The following is a 17,744-nucleotide window of genomic DNA, read 5'->3' on the forward strand; positions in this document are numbered from 1 at the left end:
TTACCTACCACCTCTTAGCTGTCCTCTACTCCCATCCTGTCACACAACTGCTTGCTTAATTTTGTTTTCATGGCACTTATTTCTTACATTTTACAATATATTTACATGTATTTGTCTGTGGTCTATTTTATCCCCCCAACATCAGCTCTAGGAAAACAGGGATTCATGCTGTTATTTCCATAGTATAGTAGAGGGCCAGGAACATGCTACACCCTCAATAAAATTTGTTCAATGAGTAAATTAATGACCAAGTTTTATGATGCAGTCCGTAGTTCTCATGTGGCTATCTCCTTCTCACCATTTTAGTTTAATTTCAAATGTTATTTCTTTGGCAATGCCTGATTTGACAAACACAGGTTGAAGCAGACATCTTGCCTCAGCCCCAAACTCCAGAATGTAAAGGTCAATGAGAATCAAAGGCCTTATCTTTTCTTATTCCTATTCTATCTTTAGTATCTGAAAAAATGCCCAGCACTATTTAGTTTCTAAGTGAATGAATACATGAATAAACATAAGTTTCTTAAGAGAAAAAAATATCTTGACAAACTGAAATAACAGGGATTAGGATAGAAGAAAGAGAAAACAGATAATCAGTTTAGTAGATTAAAGGAATATTTTAGCTATTTTCAAGGTTATTATGGTAAGGAAAGACAGTTTTATTCTTGTTAAATAACATATTGTATTGCCTTCATTTTTGCAGATGAAGACAACGCTCTTTTAATAGTCTATGAGTTTTTTTTCTTATTGCGGAAAACATACCTAATTTACCAATTTTAACAATTTAAAAGTATACAGTTCAGGGGCATTACATACATTTACACTGCTATGCAATCATCACCACTATCAAGTTCCAGAATATTTATCATCTTCAAAAACTGAAGTGCTATACTCATTAAACAGTAATCCCCATTCCCCTCTCCCCCAGCTCCTGGTAGCCACCATTCTAATTTTTCTCTATGAATTTGATTACCCTGGGTACTTCATGTAAGTGGAACAATACAGTATTTCTCCTTTTGTCACCGGCTTCTTTCACTTTGCATAATGTCCTCAAGGTTCATTCAGGCAGAATAATGGCCACCCAAAGATCGGCTGATGTGGGCCTCAGCAGAACAAGAATAGTTTCCAGAAGCTGAAAGAGGTAGAGGATAAACTCTCCATTTGAGACTCCAGAAGGAACCAACACTGCCAAAAGCTTGGTTTTAGCTTTCTAAGACTCATACAGAAATTCTGATCTCCAGAAATGGTGCGGAATAAATGTATATTGTTAAACCACTAAATCTGTGATAATTTGTTACAGTGGCAATAGAAAACTAATACATACTTTGGTACCAGAAGTGGCACAGTGCTACAAATAGCTAAATATATGGAAGTGGCTTTGAAATCGGGTAGCAGGTGGAGGCTGAAACAATTTGCAGAGCATAATAGAAAAAGCCTAAACTGCTTCAAACAGACTGCTATTTGTAGAAATATGGATGTTGAAGACTGATGGTGAAGGCTCAGAAGAATGATCAAAGAAATCTATACCTTCATAGAGAATACCTAAATCATCATAAATGGATTGTTGGCGGAAAAATGGATGTTAAAAGCTCTGCTGGTAAGGGCTGAAACAGAGATGAGGAATATGCTGTTGGAAACTGGAGGAAAGAGGATCCTTGTTATAAAGCGGCAAAAGGATTAGCTGACTTGTGTGCAACAGTTACATGAAAAGCAGAATTTTAAGTGATGAATGTGCCCATTTAACTGAAAAGATTTGAAGAAAGTTTTTGAAGGTAAAATGTGGTTTTACTGTTTATGGAAAATGTGACAGGTAAGAAATAAATTGAGGGAGGACTGTTAATAAAAAAGAAACCAGAACTTGATGATTTGGGAAATTTTCAGCCTATGCAGGTTGAAAAGACAGAAAAATTAAGAGATTCAGTCAGGAAAACATGCTCAAGAGAGAATGTCAAGGACATGCATGAACAATATTTTGCTGCTGTCTTGGAAGGATCAAAAAATCAAAAGTACTCAATCACAAATAGGGCTCTCTGAAGAGATTAGGTGTGTGACTCATGTACCCCCTTAGCCATCTCAGAAGCCAAAAATGGAGACAGGTTTATCCAAGAAAGATTTGTGGAGAAGCCTCTTGTCTGAGGGAGAGAATCCCTTAGAAACATGCAGGAGACCCATCAAGTTTCTGAAAATGCTACACCAGCAGAAATACCACCGGCTTGGATGGAAAGGAACAGGGAGAGGAAGAAATGAACGAAGGCTATTAGACTCTCAAAATTCTACAGGCAGGAAATATGCTGATGAACCACTTGGCTGCAAACATGTAACACCTTTTAGGAGAAAAGGACAAGCTGTGGGCCTGTGATGGCGCTGAGGGCCTCGGACCTAATGTAGTATGTCTGGTTGGATTTTGTAATTGTTTAAGAGCAGTAATTCCTTTTTTTCCTTTAGCTTTCTCCCTTTTTGAATGGGAATATCTATAATTATCCTATGCTTATATTTATAATTATCCTATGCTTGCCTCATCATTGTATTTTTATTTCTAGTTTTACAGATCCATAAACAAAAACTAATTTTGCCCTAATATCAATTTACCCTGATAGCCGTACATGTGCCTAATTTAGATAATATACATAATGAGATTTGGGACTTTTGAGACTTTTTGTCATTTGAGACTTAAATGACATTCTGGACTTGAGATGATGCACTAATAGGTGGGGATTTTTGGGGATATTGAGAAGGAGTGAGTGTATTCTGCATGTAGTATGACGGTGAATCATTAGGAAGTCAGAGGGTCTCATCATAATAGGCTGAATAATTGTTCCCCAGAGAAGATCATGATGTTCCTTATCAAAGGGAAATAGGAACATGGGAGCAAGGGAGAAGATGAAAGAATGGAAATAGAGAGGTCAGAAAAGAGAAAAGATATTGATGGTTAATTTTACGTGTCAACTTGATGGGGGCATACAATGCCCAGACATATGGTTAAATATTATTCTGGGTATGTCTTTGGGAGTGTTTCTGGGTGAGACTAACATTCAAATTGGTGGTTCAAATTCCTCAGGCAGATCACCTTCCCTAAGGTGGGTGGGTCTCATCCCACTAATTAAAGACATGAATAAGACAAAAAGGCTGACTAAGAGGGAACTCCTTCTGCTACTGCTCAGCCGGGACATTGGTCTTTTTTGGCCTTGGGACTCGGACTGAAACACTGGCTTTTCTTGGGCTTTGAGCCTGGTTAGAATTTGGATTGGAACTTAAACCATCAACCTTCCTGGTTCAGATGAGGACTGGAACTACACAATGGCTCTCTTGGGTCGTCAGCCTGCTAAGTGTAGGTCACAGGACTTTGCCTCCACAATCATGAGAGCCAATTCCTTATAGTAAATCTCAATCCCTCTTCCTCCCTCCCCTACTCTCTGAGTTTCTATCTGTATATCTCCTATTGGTTCTGTTTCTCTGGAGAACCCTGAATAATACAAAGATGCTACGCTGTTGGGTTTCACAATGGAGGAAGGGGCCATGAACCAAGGAATGTTGGCAGCCTTGAGAACCTGGAAAAGGCAAGGGAAGAGATTTTTAGCTATGGCCTCTAGAATGAACCAGCATTGCTAGCACTCTGACTTTAACCCAGTGAAACTGATTTCAGACTTCTGACCTCCAGAATTGCAGCAGAATACACTTGTGCTTTTCAGAGATACTATGTCTGTGGTAATATATTAATACACAGTCCACTGTCATTCTTGGTACTCTTTGAGAACACTGTGCCAGTCACCACTTGAAGCCTGGATAAATAACATTTAGAATATACATGCTGTGGAAGATTATTAATAAAAAGAGGTATTTATACATGCTACAACATAGGTAAACCTTGAAAATACTATGCTAAGTGAAAGAAGCCAGTCATGAAGGACCAAAAATTGATTCCATTTATCTATAACAAGCTAGATCTTGCTACTACAGATCTACTATGTTTTTTGTTTTGTTTTGTTTCTTTTAAATCATGTGTAGTAGCAACATTGAAAACAGTGGCCCACTATAGCATTCAATCTCCCAGTCTTAGGGAGAAAAGGCTGAAAATGAGGTCTGGAAAGACTTGGCATATTTTAAGTTACTTCCTGAAATCAACAGAAAAAAACATTTTGCTGACACCTTTTAATTTTCCCTTTTCATTCTCCTTTGGAATCTCCTGTGGTACAAAATTAACAGGAATAAAATAGCCTTTAGTCCTTTCTCTAACAATAATCGGTGTGGTCTGTAGGTGGTAGGAGTTCACCTAGCTATCACAGATCTTTTGGAACTAAAGTTGACATTCATGTTGCTGACAGTCTAGTTTAAATATATTTCTTAATAAGGTAAGATTTGGAGGGAAGAGGAAGGAATCATATTCTATTTAATCACACAAGAAATTTACAAGGTAGGTACAGTCTTCCTTACTGTATAGATTTATAGATATATAGACAGGCTAAATACCTTGCTAGAGGAAACAGAGTTCCTAGTGGCAGCACTGGATTTAAACTGAAGACTGAAGCCCATGCTTTTAAAATTAAATTAAAAATTTTTTATCCTAAGCTTCACTTAGAAGTAAACTTTTCTTTTAACCCCATGTGATACACAATGTAGTGGAAGAAACATGTGTTTTACAATGCACCCTAAGTCAAATCCCTTTCGGGACAAACGTTGTCAAAAATTGGGAGAAAAAAAAGAAAAGGACATCAGCATCATGGTGGAGTGAGATGCTCCCTTTGTTCTCCCCTTCAAGTCTAAAGCCAGTAAAACATCCATAACTCAACAAAGGTGTCTCTGCCCAACACATCAGGCTAGAAAATTCATACATCTGTATATTTAAAGTGGGTGGAAAAGGGGGAACAGTGAAGGCAGTAACTACAACCCTGCTCACATGGATCCCTGGCAGCAGCAGCTGGGCCCATGGCCGCAGAGAACCCAGTAGCAACAGGGGCCATGGCACATCCGACTCTGGCCTCCTGGCTGCTTATGCTTGTGGCTACAGTTAACAAGGAAGCAGTGGCAGAAAGACTATGGTCCCGTCCCTCCAGCTGTGGAGGCGCCCATGACTCTGGCCCCCCACCCACTGCCTGCAGCAGTGGTACCCATGAACCAGAAAACAATGGACACGGAAGGGGTACCCACAGCCCTGGCTCCCTCTTGCTCTTTCCCTCCCCCAGTGGTGGCGAGGCCTGTGACTCAGGAGACCCAGACATGGCAGCCCACCTCGTACGTAATACATAAAATACAAACAAATAAAAATCCTCCCAAATATGTGATCAAATCAAACCAAAGAAAAAATGCAGATGCAAAGAATAGAGCAGTAGTGACCAAGGGGAAGGAGCGAGTGGGGAGGAGGGTGAAAGGGGTAAAGGGGATCAACTGTATGGTGACAGATGGAAACTAAATTTTTGGTGGATGAGCACACTCTAGGGCATATAAACAGAAATGTAATGTCGTACACATGAACCTTGTATAATGTTATAAACCAATGGTACCTCAACAGGAAAATTTGAAAAAGAAAACTTGTTTGTGTTTTCTCTTTTCATGAATGTATCTGACCTCAAGGACTTAACAGGTCTGAATCTAAGTTTTCCCCATTCATGGACTATTAGGAGAAGCATCTTCAATTCTGTCATTCTGGGAAACTGATTCTATGCTACCAGTTTCTAACAACATTAGTATAACTTTTACAGCTAGTAAGAATTATGAAAACAGAAGTTCAAAAACTCCCATGTTACTGTTCTTTTGAAGAAACTTGGTTACTGTTCCTTAGAAGCAATAAAACTTTGTGGCTACTATCTAGGAAGGAAAATGAAACAAAATTGATTTACGTATATAGTCCAGAATGCTTTCTCCTTTTCCAGCAACTGCTCACCAATTATAAAAGTTAACTGTAAATGCTGATGATTCAAGAGTTAAAAAGCTTACTTTGCTTTATATTAGCATAATTTTATGCAAAAATGAAGTTAGCAGTGAACTCATCAATTATATAGAAAATACTTACTGGAATTTATCTTGGTAGCTGTGGTGATTAAGTAATGAAATTTATTAACACAGTTCATCTGGAAAGATTAGCATATATTCATATCAATTTAGAAGCCTATACTCTGCCAAATTAGCATTCACGATGGAGGAAAATAAAGAAGTTTTCAGACCTGTAAGGTCTCGGAAAGAGTCTGCAGACTCTCCTTGATAGAATTACTTGACAATTTATCCAGAAAAATAACAGACGAAACAAAGAAAGAATGGAAAACATGGGTGTTCAATGGTGGTCAAAGAAACCAGTAAACTTTAGGAGGGATAAATTGGGAGTCTGTAGATACTAGCTACTATATATGAAATAGATAAACAACAAGGTACTATTGTAGAGCACAGGGAACTATATTTAATAACTTGTAATAGACTATAATGAAAATATGAAAAGTAATATATATGTATGTATAACTCAATCACTATGCTATGCATCAGAAATTAACACAACATTGTAAATCGACTATACTTCTAAAAAAAAACTGATTTTTTTTTTAAACAGAAATCAGAAATCCATACTTCTATATGAATTCTCCTGATTATTCAAGGAAAACAGGCCACAGGCTGAATTCAGCCCACAGATCACATGTATGCAACTTCTGAAAGAGAGGCTTTGAGTAATCCAATAATAAGCCTGGTCTAACAATTCTATATCAAATTTGGGACAAATTAAAAAATAGAGTTGGAATGTACAGAAACATCATCCACGACACAAAAGCAAATCACCTAAAAGATGGATAATTTTGCCTACGTCAAAACTAACAATATCTGTTCAATTACTAAAAAATTTCTTAACTAGAAGAAAATGTTTGCAACATATATACTTGATAAAGGATTAGTGCCCAGACATATAATTGCTACAAATTAGTAAGAATTAAAAAAAAAAAAAAACAGCCAACGGAAAAATTGGCAAAAGCAATCCAAAGGAGAGAAAATACAAATGGCCTTATAAACATATATAAAAATATTCAACCTCGCTAGTAATGAGGGATATGCCAATTCAAGCAACAATGAAAACCATTTTTTGTGTCAGTTTACCACGTTTTAAGTTTAATCATACCATGTCTGCAGTGATGGGGAGAAGTGGGCAACCTCATAAAATACTAGCAGGGAACATAATGCTGCTTTGAATGACAATTTGACTTCATTTAAAAATTTAAACATATGTGTCTTATGATCCCGAAATTTCACTTTTAACATCAAACCATAGATATTTTCTCACAAATACACAAAGAGGCATGCTTGAAAATGTTCACTGTTTGTTACAGCAACAAATGGAAATTACCTCAATGTGTACCAATGGAGAAATGGTCAAACTATAGTATGTCCATTTGATGCAGTTCTATACAACAGTTAAAAAGAGTAAGGTAGATGTGTCTGTGTATTCCAGTGTGAAAATACTACTGTATTATTATCGACTAAAAGAAGCGAACTGCAGAAAAATACCTAAAATAATACTTTTTTAAGTCTATAAAACTACCCCTTCCTCATGCCACATACAAAAATCAATTCTAGGCAGACTGTTAAGGTAAATGTGAAAGGCAAAAGAATAGAAGTCTAGAACACAATGTAGGAAATTACTGTCCTGAAACTAGGCTAGGACAATTTTCTTAAACAGGACAACAAAAGTACAATCCATCTGGTAAAAGATTGATAAGCTGGACTAGATTCAAATGAAGAGCTTCTGTTGATCAAAAAGACACCTTTAACAGAATGAAAGGGCACACATGAAACCAATGAAAAGGTCATATACAGAATGCATAAGGAGCTCCTACAACACTCCTACACTCCTGGAAGGGCTGACTAGCACAACTACTTTGGAAAGCTGAAATGGTCACGGAAGCTGAAGGTACACATAGCCTATGACTCCCCAAGTCCTCTCCTGAGTATAATCAGACAGGATGCGTGCACGTGTGCATCAAAGACTTGTACAAGAATTTTCACAGCAGCATTTTCTGTACTAAAAAAATTGTAAGCAACCTAAGTGATTAGGCTAGAGACGGAGGCAAAGCCTAGTAACTGGGAAGTGGCGTGAGGGGGATTTCTGGAGTAATGGAAACGTTCTCTATCTTGACCTGGGTGGGGGTTGCATGAGTATTTAGCTATGTACTTCTGTGCGTGCTTTTGTACATGTCTGTAATACTTAATAAAAATAATTTAAAAAATATACGGGTAAATACAATTCAACATTTATAAGACAGTCTAGAAAATTTGAACAATTGATTATATATTATTGTATTACAGAATTCTTGTTAATTTTTTAGAAGAAGCAAGTCATTAGGTGTGATAATGGTACCACATAATTATATTTTCAAAAGTATTTATATTTTAGAGATCCATACTAAAATATTAACAGTGAAAGGATACTATGTCTGAGATTTTCTTTAAAATAATCCATGGGAGGTGGGGGGAGGATACAACAAAGTATAGCTGAAAAAAGACTATGAATTTATAATTGTTGAAGCTGAGAGCTAATAACTTTTGAAGTTAGGGGATGAAAACATGGAGAAGCTTCATTACATAACTCGCTCTATATCTTGAAATTTTCCAAAATACTAAATATAAAATAATACTCTCTATAAACTATTATATGTACATACTATTTATATGTATGTAATACATAATACATAAAATATTTACATATGTTCTCTTTTAAAAAGTCTGCATGTACATGTAAATTCACTGCAACAGATCTGGAAGGACACAATACACCGTGTTGTAGCAACAGTGATTAATTTGAGGGCAGGGAAAGGGATTGGTAATATTTGTAATGTGTACCTTTTCTCCAAGTAGAATATAGTCATGTACATCTAATAAAATACAAAAATTAATGCAAATTAAAAATAAAATATATTAAAAAAAGAAACTATCAAACTTTGTAGCCAAGTGTAAATAATTATAGCAAGAAAATGTGAAAGTAATTACATACATAAATAGGTAAAACTTGGATGATATCAGTACGGTAATATCACTGCATGAGAGTAACTGGGTAGGAGAAAGAGAATTGAATGTATGCTAAAAATCTTGTCTTAAGGACTGTCTTATCTGTAGTTAGTGAACTAATGTCTAGTTCACTAAAGAAATTAAGTTTAAACATAAGTACTAAATGTTTAAGTGTAAAGACTAAAACAGCAATAAAATTTATAATATACCAACCATCTTAGGAAGTACAAAAGGAAGAAAAATTTGAATGATTCAACAGAAGGCAGAAAAGAAAGAAGAAAAATGAGATAAAAACAATGAATACAAACATTAAGTGGCAAGAATAAATTAAAGCATGTGTGATCACCTAATATCACTAATAATTAAAATAACAGTAGGCACTACATAGAACCTTATACTGTGCCAAGCAGTGTTGCAAGTCCTTTGCATATGTTAACTCATTTCATTCTCACAATAACCTCACGAGGTAGGTACTATTATTATTCTCATTAACAGGTATTAAAACTGAGAAAGATTACTTGCCATGATCAAACAAATAATAAACTGTAGAGCTAGAATCTGAATCTAGGCTCCACAGTGCAAGCTTTTCACTACTCAATTATACTGCTTTTTGAAAGGGTTAAATTCTATTATTAGAAGACAAAGACTCATATATTCAGTTTTTTAAAATTTCCATCATGTAGCCCTTTCTTAACTTAAGGTTTTAGAGATCCACCTATGTTGCTGACTACACTTCTTTAGTAATTTATTATTATTTTTTATTGATAAGAATTGTTAAATTGTATAAATATACCATCACTTGTTTATCTATTTTCTTGCCATGGACATCTGATTTGTTTCCAATTTATAAGCCTTTTTGTGAATTTTTCATTTCTCTTGCATAAATACCTAGGAATGAAATTGCTGGATCACAGGAAAGGTACATGTTTAACTTCATGAGAAACTGACAGAATTTTCCAAAATGATTATGCAATTTTACATTTCTATCAAAAAATGTATGAGGGTTCCAGCTGTTCTACATCCTTACCAACATTTGGTGTTATTTGCTTTTTTAATTGCAACCATTTTAGTGTACACGAATAAGAGTATCAAAATGGCTTTAACTGCATTTCCTTAATTACCACTGATGCTGAACATCTTTTCATATTTTTGTATAACTTTTTCACTGAATTGCCTTGGCACCTATGTAAAAAAAAACAGCTGTTCATAATATGTATAGCTCTATTTCTGGACTCACTGTTCTGTTCCACTGATCTCTATATGTATTTCTTATGCAAATATCACAATGTCTTGATTACTGCAACTTCACAGAAAGTCTAAAGTCAGGTAGAATGAGTCTTCCTTTTTTGTTGTTTTCTTTAAGATAACTTTGACTAATTTAGGTTTTAATTTAAATATTTTAACCAGCTAATCTAGTTTTTTCATATAAATATTAGAATCAGCATATCAATTTCTACAGAAGCTTGTTGGGATTTTGATTAGAATTGTGTTCAATCTATAGACCTAGTTGGAGAGAACCAACTTTCTCAGATGGAGACAATATTGATATTCTGATGTGTGAATACGGTATCTTTCTCCATTTTTTGGGTCTTCTTTAATTACTCTCAGGAGTGTTTTGGGGTTCAAGAACAGGTACAAACAACTTAGGCTGATAGAAATAAAAACAGAGAACTTATGAGGCTAGGGATTAACTAGAAGGGAAGTATGAGAAAGTTTTCTGGAGTGATGAAAATGTCTTATATCTTGATTGGAGTGCTGGTTACACAGGTATAAACATTATCAAAACTCATCAAATTCTACATGTAAAATCTTTGCATTTCATTGAATGCAAATTTTTCCTTAATAACATGCCACAGAAAAGTTGAAAATAAAGGAACAGAAATATGTCTGGTAAATGCTAAGAAAAAGAAATAGCACAGAAATCATAATATTACAGAAAAGAGAATTCAAAGCATAAAGCATTATGTGCATAAAAAGGGATTTCATGCTTAACAAAAGAAGTGAGAGATGAGTGTGTATATGTCCATGAATGACTGAAAAATTGTGCTGAACACTGGAGTTTGACACAACATTGTAAAATGATTATAAATCAATAAAAAATTGTTAAAAAAAAACAAAAGAAGTGAGAGGACAAAACCTTATGCACTCAAGGTTGCAAACATATAAATTAAAAGTTGATAGAGAAGCTGACAATTGGGTATTGATTGATTTACACAGAGGTACTGGGGATTGAACCAAGGACCTTGTGCCTGCTAGACATGCACTCTACCACTGGGCTATACCCTCCTTCTTCAGGAACTATTTACTCTTAAAAACACTTACTAGAAATTAAGAAAATGGAAAATTCTATTAGCTATGTATTCAATGAAATAAACTAAAACAAACAAACAAAGGAACAAAAATAGCAAAAATGTAAGGAATTATAGAAACAGAAATAGATAAATTATTTATGGAAAATAATCAATTTTATCATTGAAAATAAGAGTAATTTTTCAAACAACTATAATAACAACACAGACATGAATGAAATAATAAAATGGATCAGCCTTAATCGAATCTGATGAATAAATAAAGAAGACAAATAACATTAGAAACATGAGGGGGCTATACCTATGGATTGAAAGGAAATGCAAAAATTATAAAAGAATGCAATGCTATGCTAATAAACTGTGCAGGAGTAATTATTAATAGACTGATTAAAGTGATTGCTGATAGAGTAAATAATATTTAACATATATCTTTTTGAATTAACAAAGCCTGTCAGTGTCTTTAACTTACTGTCTCATAACCTTTTTTTCATAAATAGTAGATTTTAAAATTTTAGTATGGGTTGAAGAACTTTAATATGGGACTCATTAGGGCAGAAGAATAGGCAACCTTATTGTAGAGAAAATATGATCTTTATAAATACTAACTACTGAAGCTGAAGTTAGTTTGTGAGAAAAGGTCAGTCAACATAGCAGTAAGGGTTCTTCCATGATATGACAATATGAGTTCTTCAATTCTGAGTTATCATCCAGGATAAGATTTGAAACACACTTTGTCATTTTTTTATTCTGCCATACCATACTGGGCAATTTAGTATTCTCCCCCATTTGAAGTACCAAAAAAAGCTACTGAATAAGACAGTAAGTCAGAAATAGTGTAAAAATGAAAGTAAATTTAAGCCTGATAAGATATTTTATATGGTAAAAACTTAATAAAAAAAACCACATACTGAATATTTCTGGAGGTTTTATAATAATTTGCTTAAGAGGAAGTAATAACCTTATTAAATCAAGCAGTGATGTGAATATGATTCTTGAACTCAGTAGCTTTGTTAATTTTGAAAAACAAACATTTTATAAAAAATTTGCTCTACCCCTACATATAATTCAATAAAATGCCCTAAGCAAAAATAGTAAGATATTCTTCAGTCTTCAATAAACTGTGAATGCAGATAACTTCCTTACACAGAGTTACTATTATTCATTAACTAGAGGTTAGTTAATGATTTAGGTCATAAGACTTAGTGATGTAGGTTGTAATGTCAGAAGTAGGTTATCCTCCCAAGCAGTATTTGAACAGATGAAAATTATGTGAAAAAGCCAACCAAGATTTCTTTTGCATGCTACCACTAAGCATTCCTAGGCAGAGTTGGCATGGAATGTTTTCTTCTTTAATTGTAAATTAGGAAGACTTTTATATTTTCACATCCACGGAAAAGGTGGTGATTAACTTCATTTTTAAAAAGATTATGGCGAATCATTTGAAATATAAGATATAAGATCAGTAAGAGATCTGATGTAATTTAAAATGATGATGAGATTCTTTGAATATATTTCATAACAAATATGAAAAACAACACTGGCTACAAGTACAAGTAGATAAAGGCATTTGTACTATCAATTTCCTTGCCTATGAAAGCAGAACATCTGGAACATAAAATAACCTTTTCTTGGTGACTCAGGGTATCAATGCGAAGCTAAATTATTTTATAAAGCTGAGAGTGAAGATAAAAATGCAGATTATTCTGAACAGGTGGTTAGCTAATACCTACAGAAGTCTCCAGCAATTCTTTTTTGACAAAATGCCAGATCCCAATTTGCTTCTGGTCATTTTCCAACCTTTCATAATGGTAGCTTGAAAGTGTACCATCAACACATCTAAATTATGTCACTGCTTTCCAAATGACAAGAGACCACATGATTGCACGTAATCAATCTCTTTTGACAGTAAGCAGTTTTGGTGAGGAACTGCTGTTATGAAATATACAGACAGTTGTTTATTTTTTCCTCTTCAGGACTCAGAAAATTATGAATTTTATTTATTTGTTACTAGCTTGCTCCTTCTTTCTCTTGTTAGTGACTTTTACTATGTGCCCAAATCATCACTTCAACCTTTGCTAAAAATGTGTTATTTTTGGTTATCTACTACCTCCTTCTAAATTTTTTTCTTACAAGGAAAGAAGAAGACTCGGATTCTGTGAACTTAAGAGTCCTGACTGCAACTGTGTGACCCTGCACAAGTTGCCTGGCTTATCTGAGACCATTTCCATATTTACAAAGTAAAGATAACACCCTTTAAAAAATTACTGTGAAGTAATATGCATGAAGATCACTTAACAAACTAAAGCTATTTTCTTCTTGGCGTTAACTGACAAGGAATATATTGCATTTGGCCATTTATTGATTTACTTGCCATTTAACAGATTTGTGGTGTTCTCATGGCTGAAACTCAGAATCTTCTCCTTTGCTGCTAAAACCTCTTGTTTAAAAAAAATTTTCTTTTTCCAGTACTTTTAGATTTGTATTTCCCATAAATACCTTCTGGAAGCTGAGGTTTTGTTATACAGTTTCATCCACTGACTTGCAATTTATTAATAACAATAAAACTTTTCTTAAATATATTAACATTCTGATTAAGTAATATGGAATAGGCAAACAAAGACTAAAAACCACTCTCTTATATCTTCAGTTAAATGCTTAAAATAAGGAATAAATATGCACTGTACATGCTTGACAAAATGAATCATTAACACAACTTCTAAAGTATCAATGTTAAACAAATATATATGTAGTTTTAGCAAATTACAATCTATGTTATCCTTGAATTTTAAAAAAAGATTCAACATGGTTTAGAATATTAATTTAAATATGGTTTATAAAATTTTCCTACAGAAACCTAATAGTAGCTTTAAGTTGAAATTAAGATTTAATTTTATCTATGACATTATGTTTCTAGGGGAGTTTTTAGGGGAATGTTCCTTCTAATATGAGCAAAAAATAAAATTTCCAGTATACCAAATATTGGGCAAAAATAAATTTAAACTTTTCATTTTCGTGTACTAGTTTTTCTAACAACTCTGGCTAATCAAAAGATAATAGGGATTGGAAATCCCTAAGGATAAGAGTTTAATTACATAAACAGTACATAAATATTTTTTATTGTAAGTTATCTTTTAGTTCCATTTAAAAAGGTTATTCAACTCCATATTAAAGGGTTACGGCATAAAAAAATCTTTTTAGTGACTTTATACATGGAATTTAAAAAATTCTAAAAACAGAATTACTGTTAGCTTAAGAGCCCATTATTGGAACAATGTCATTTTAAGTTTGCCTTTTTTCCTTCGAAGAAATGAAAATTCAGACAATTAAGACAACATCATTACACACAGAAGATGACAGTAAACAGGGCAACTGAGAGGCAATGGGACAGCCAAGGAGGAAAAACCATGGTTTTCAGTCAGTGGTAGCACAGATTTAAAATGACTGAACTTGGACCATGTTGTTTTGTTCAGTCACTCACTGCCTCTATATAATATCATTAATAGAGATTTTTTTTTCATGCAACATGATTTTAAAGGTTAACTTTTGGCAAATTGGGCCTTTCGTGTAAAATAAAAAACAAATAGAAACCCAAACAGCAACTGTCTTCTGAAAACAAACAAAAACCGAAACAAGTTAACAAGCCATGATTTCAGAACTTCTTTTCATGAAGTACATATTGTGGATTTTATTCTCATCTGCACAGTTAATCTCTACCTGATTTTCAAAACCTGCAGAAAGAATGGAGAGAATTCTTCAGGTAGCAACCTTTGAAATTAGAAGCCATAGCCCTGTACTACTTCTCAGCAATACAGCAGCCTTGAAATCAGTTAAAAATTATAAAATGCTTTTTCAACAAAAGCGAGTTCAGGAAGGAAAGGATTATAATGCGCATTATGTCTTTTTCCTTCTTGTGTGTTTCAAAGGACTTACTATGCTGAGATCTCCTAGACACACAGGTATTTCTCATCTAGTGATTTAATGAACACTGACGCTGTAATGCACTAAAATCCATCTATCCTTCAATTCTCATCTATCCCAAAGCAACAAAAAAGAAACCCTCGGTTTTAAACATTGCTTGTATAAAAAAGTTTCAAGAGCCTGACTAATCTTTACCTTACATCTCCCATAGAGCCATAGTGTTCACTGTTGAATTAGCTGTTGACAGCATCATTATTAATGAATGGTAAAGGTAAGCTAAATATTTTATGGTTGGAGGGAGAAAATGTTGATAAGAAACTTTTATGACAAAAATAGTCTGGATGTTTTTCCAAGAATATGTAATCACGGACTTAAAGGACTTTAATATGTAATTTCTTATTCTTTTGAATAAGGTAAATGTTCAAAATTAAGCAGTTTTTACATTTCTTTGTTTTTATGTGCCACTGTATCTTTAAAAGGAATAAAAACCACATTCAGCTCAGAGGTTTCTTTGGTTACATCAGATCTGCTTCACACACATGGGTTATGAGTGTATATATGCTGCCTCATGGATCATGATGCTCATATTCCTGAAAAGTTCTGTAAACACAACTCAGAGTGATTACAATTCATATGAAGGTCCTCAAGAAAGTTTAAGTATAGACTCTTCATAATTTTCTATAAATATTTAGAGACACTCACTAATAATGTTCGGTTCTCTAAAAATCACATTTCTGGACATTATTTGATGTTAAAATCAACAAAAGTCTGGGTTTTTTCCAGGAAAGCTGTATTGCATCATGAGGTTGGTAGTAAATGTTGAGCTGAGTCATTACTAATTCCAGAGTCAACAAATGAATTAATGCTCAGAAGAAAAATTATGGGTAGATATGACGCAGGAGGCAAGAAAGAAAAGGGCCAAGAAATATAATAAACTACAATATGAAGAACATAATAAGGCATTAAAATTTAGGAAGAGGCATATTTATGAAATCTGTCAAAATTCAGGCTAATTGTGAATTATATATATTGGTTTAGCTTATGGTACTCTACTTAAGAAAAAAAAGCAGTTGTAGCATTCAAAATCATTGATAATGCAATGAATATACTCAAAAATTTTATATTTACAAATAATATCAAAAGCCATGTCTGAATTCTCAACACCACTACACAACAAGAAACAGTAAGGCAACACTGAAATAATAAAGTCAGCATGTGCTAAGTGTCTTGCTAATTGCTTCATTTATTTTTATCTCATTTAATCTTCATTATAACTCCATGACAGAGGTATAATTATTACTCTCATTTTACAGATGGAGTCTTCAGACTCATCGTGGTCTTCAGACTCAAACTGTAGCTGTTCATTTGCTTATAAAATTTTTGACCTTCCACAGATCAAGTTTTGTTAAATCAAAAACAAGTCTTTTACTGTTCTGGAGAACCAAAAAGGAACAGGTATTCTAAGCAGTTGGAAGAAATTCAGGGACCATGTAAAAAACAGGAACTGAGCTCACTGTGTTTCTTAAATTATTTAAGGAATTGTACCATCTTGAGGTGCTATTCAGCTAACAAAGTGTCACAGTGAAGATATTTTATACATATTTCTCATATGACTTAATTTCCATACCTTCCAGATGTATTCTTCAGTATGGCAAGAGCATCTGGATAGCCATCCATGTTGTAGTCTCCAATACGAAGGGTAATTGGAATTGGTATTTCAGTTGGTCGTTGTTCATGTACAAATGGCACAAAGCCCCAGAGTGTGCCCTTATTGCTGAAATCCTGTAGGACAGGAACCCACTACGGATTAAGAGAAAAAAGATTAGATTTCATAGTTATTTTAGAAAAAAAATCCACCATTTGCAAAACAAATGACTCACGAAAAGTTCTCAAAAGCATGACTTAAGTTCTTATCTCTACAAAATGGTAGGGAATTATAATTTACTTTGATAAATAGGTAACTGACATTCTGGAATAAATAGTCCTCTTTAAAACTCATCACTAGTCATCTTTCCTTGAACTGGCACATAGAGACTTAGAAGGTTTTCACAGAATCAATAGAATCTTAGAACAGAATTGATGTTGATAATCATACAAGTGAATCGCCCATTTTAAAATCTGTGCTTATTGGAAATTTAACTTCAAATGAATAATTTTAAAAATTAGAGCAAACTATAATATCGCTTAATACTAATGTCATTTTAGGAGGACCAGCTTAGGAAGGAAATCAGAACATGACAGACTCTCCCTTGTTCTCCTGCTTTGCCTCTTATGATGACTTTAGTCATGATTCTCAGAGCCAAGCAGCTCTGAGGCTTTCCAAATAATACTAGCCCTGACAAGTTCTGCCTGCCTAGGAGAAAAAGCTTTGTCACCCAAACAGCTAGGAAGCTATACTTTAAATAAGTTCTTTATTTCTATATTTATTATAATGAAGAGAACAGAGAAAATAGGTTGATTTCAAAATGAGCTTTTGGAAATCCTTTTCTCTTCTGAATGCTCAAATCTTTACTTTTAATACCCTAATGCAAACTAAAAATCTGA

At 34.0% G+C, this 17,744-nt stretch overlaps 1 protein-coding gene across 1 annotated transcript in view; it reads right to left on the minus strand.

The window, feature by feature from the left end:
* The window catches only part of ITFG1 (integrin alpha FG-GAP repeat containing 1), a 206,926-nt gene that overhangs the window by 82,527 nt on the left and 106,655 nt on the right, over nucleotides 1-17,744 (minus strand). Inside the window, exon 10 of the mRNA XM_006191341.3 lies at nucleotides 16,828-17,000. Within this exon, the coding sequence (XP_006191403.2) occupies nucleotides 16,828-17,000 (173 nt within the window). The remainder of the gene's footprint in view (nucleotides 1-16,827; nucleotides 17,001-17,744) is intronic.

This window comes from Camelus ferus, chromosome 9 (genome assembly GCF_009834535.1).
Source record: "Camelus ferus isolate YT-003-E chromosome 9, BCGSAC_Cfer_1.0, whole genome shotgun sequence".
Lineage (NCBI taxonomy): Eukaryota > Metazoa > Chordata > Mammalia > Artiodactyla > Camelidae > Camelus > Camelus ferus.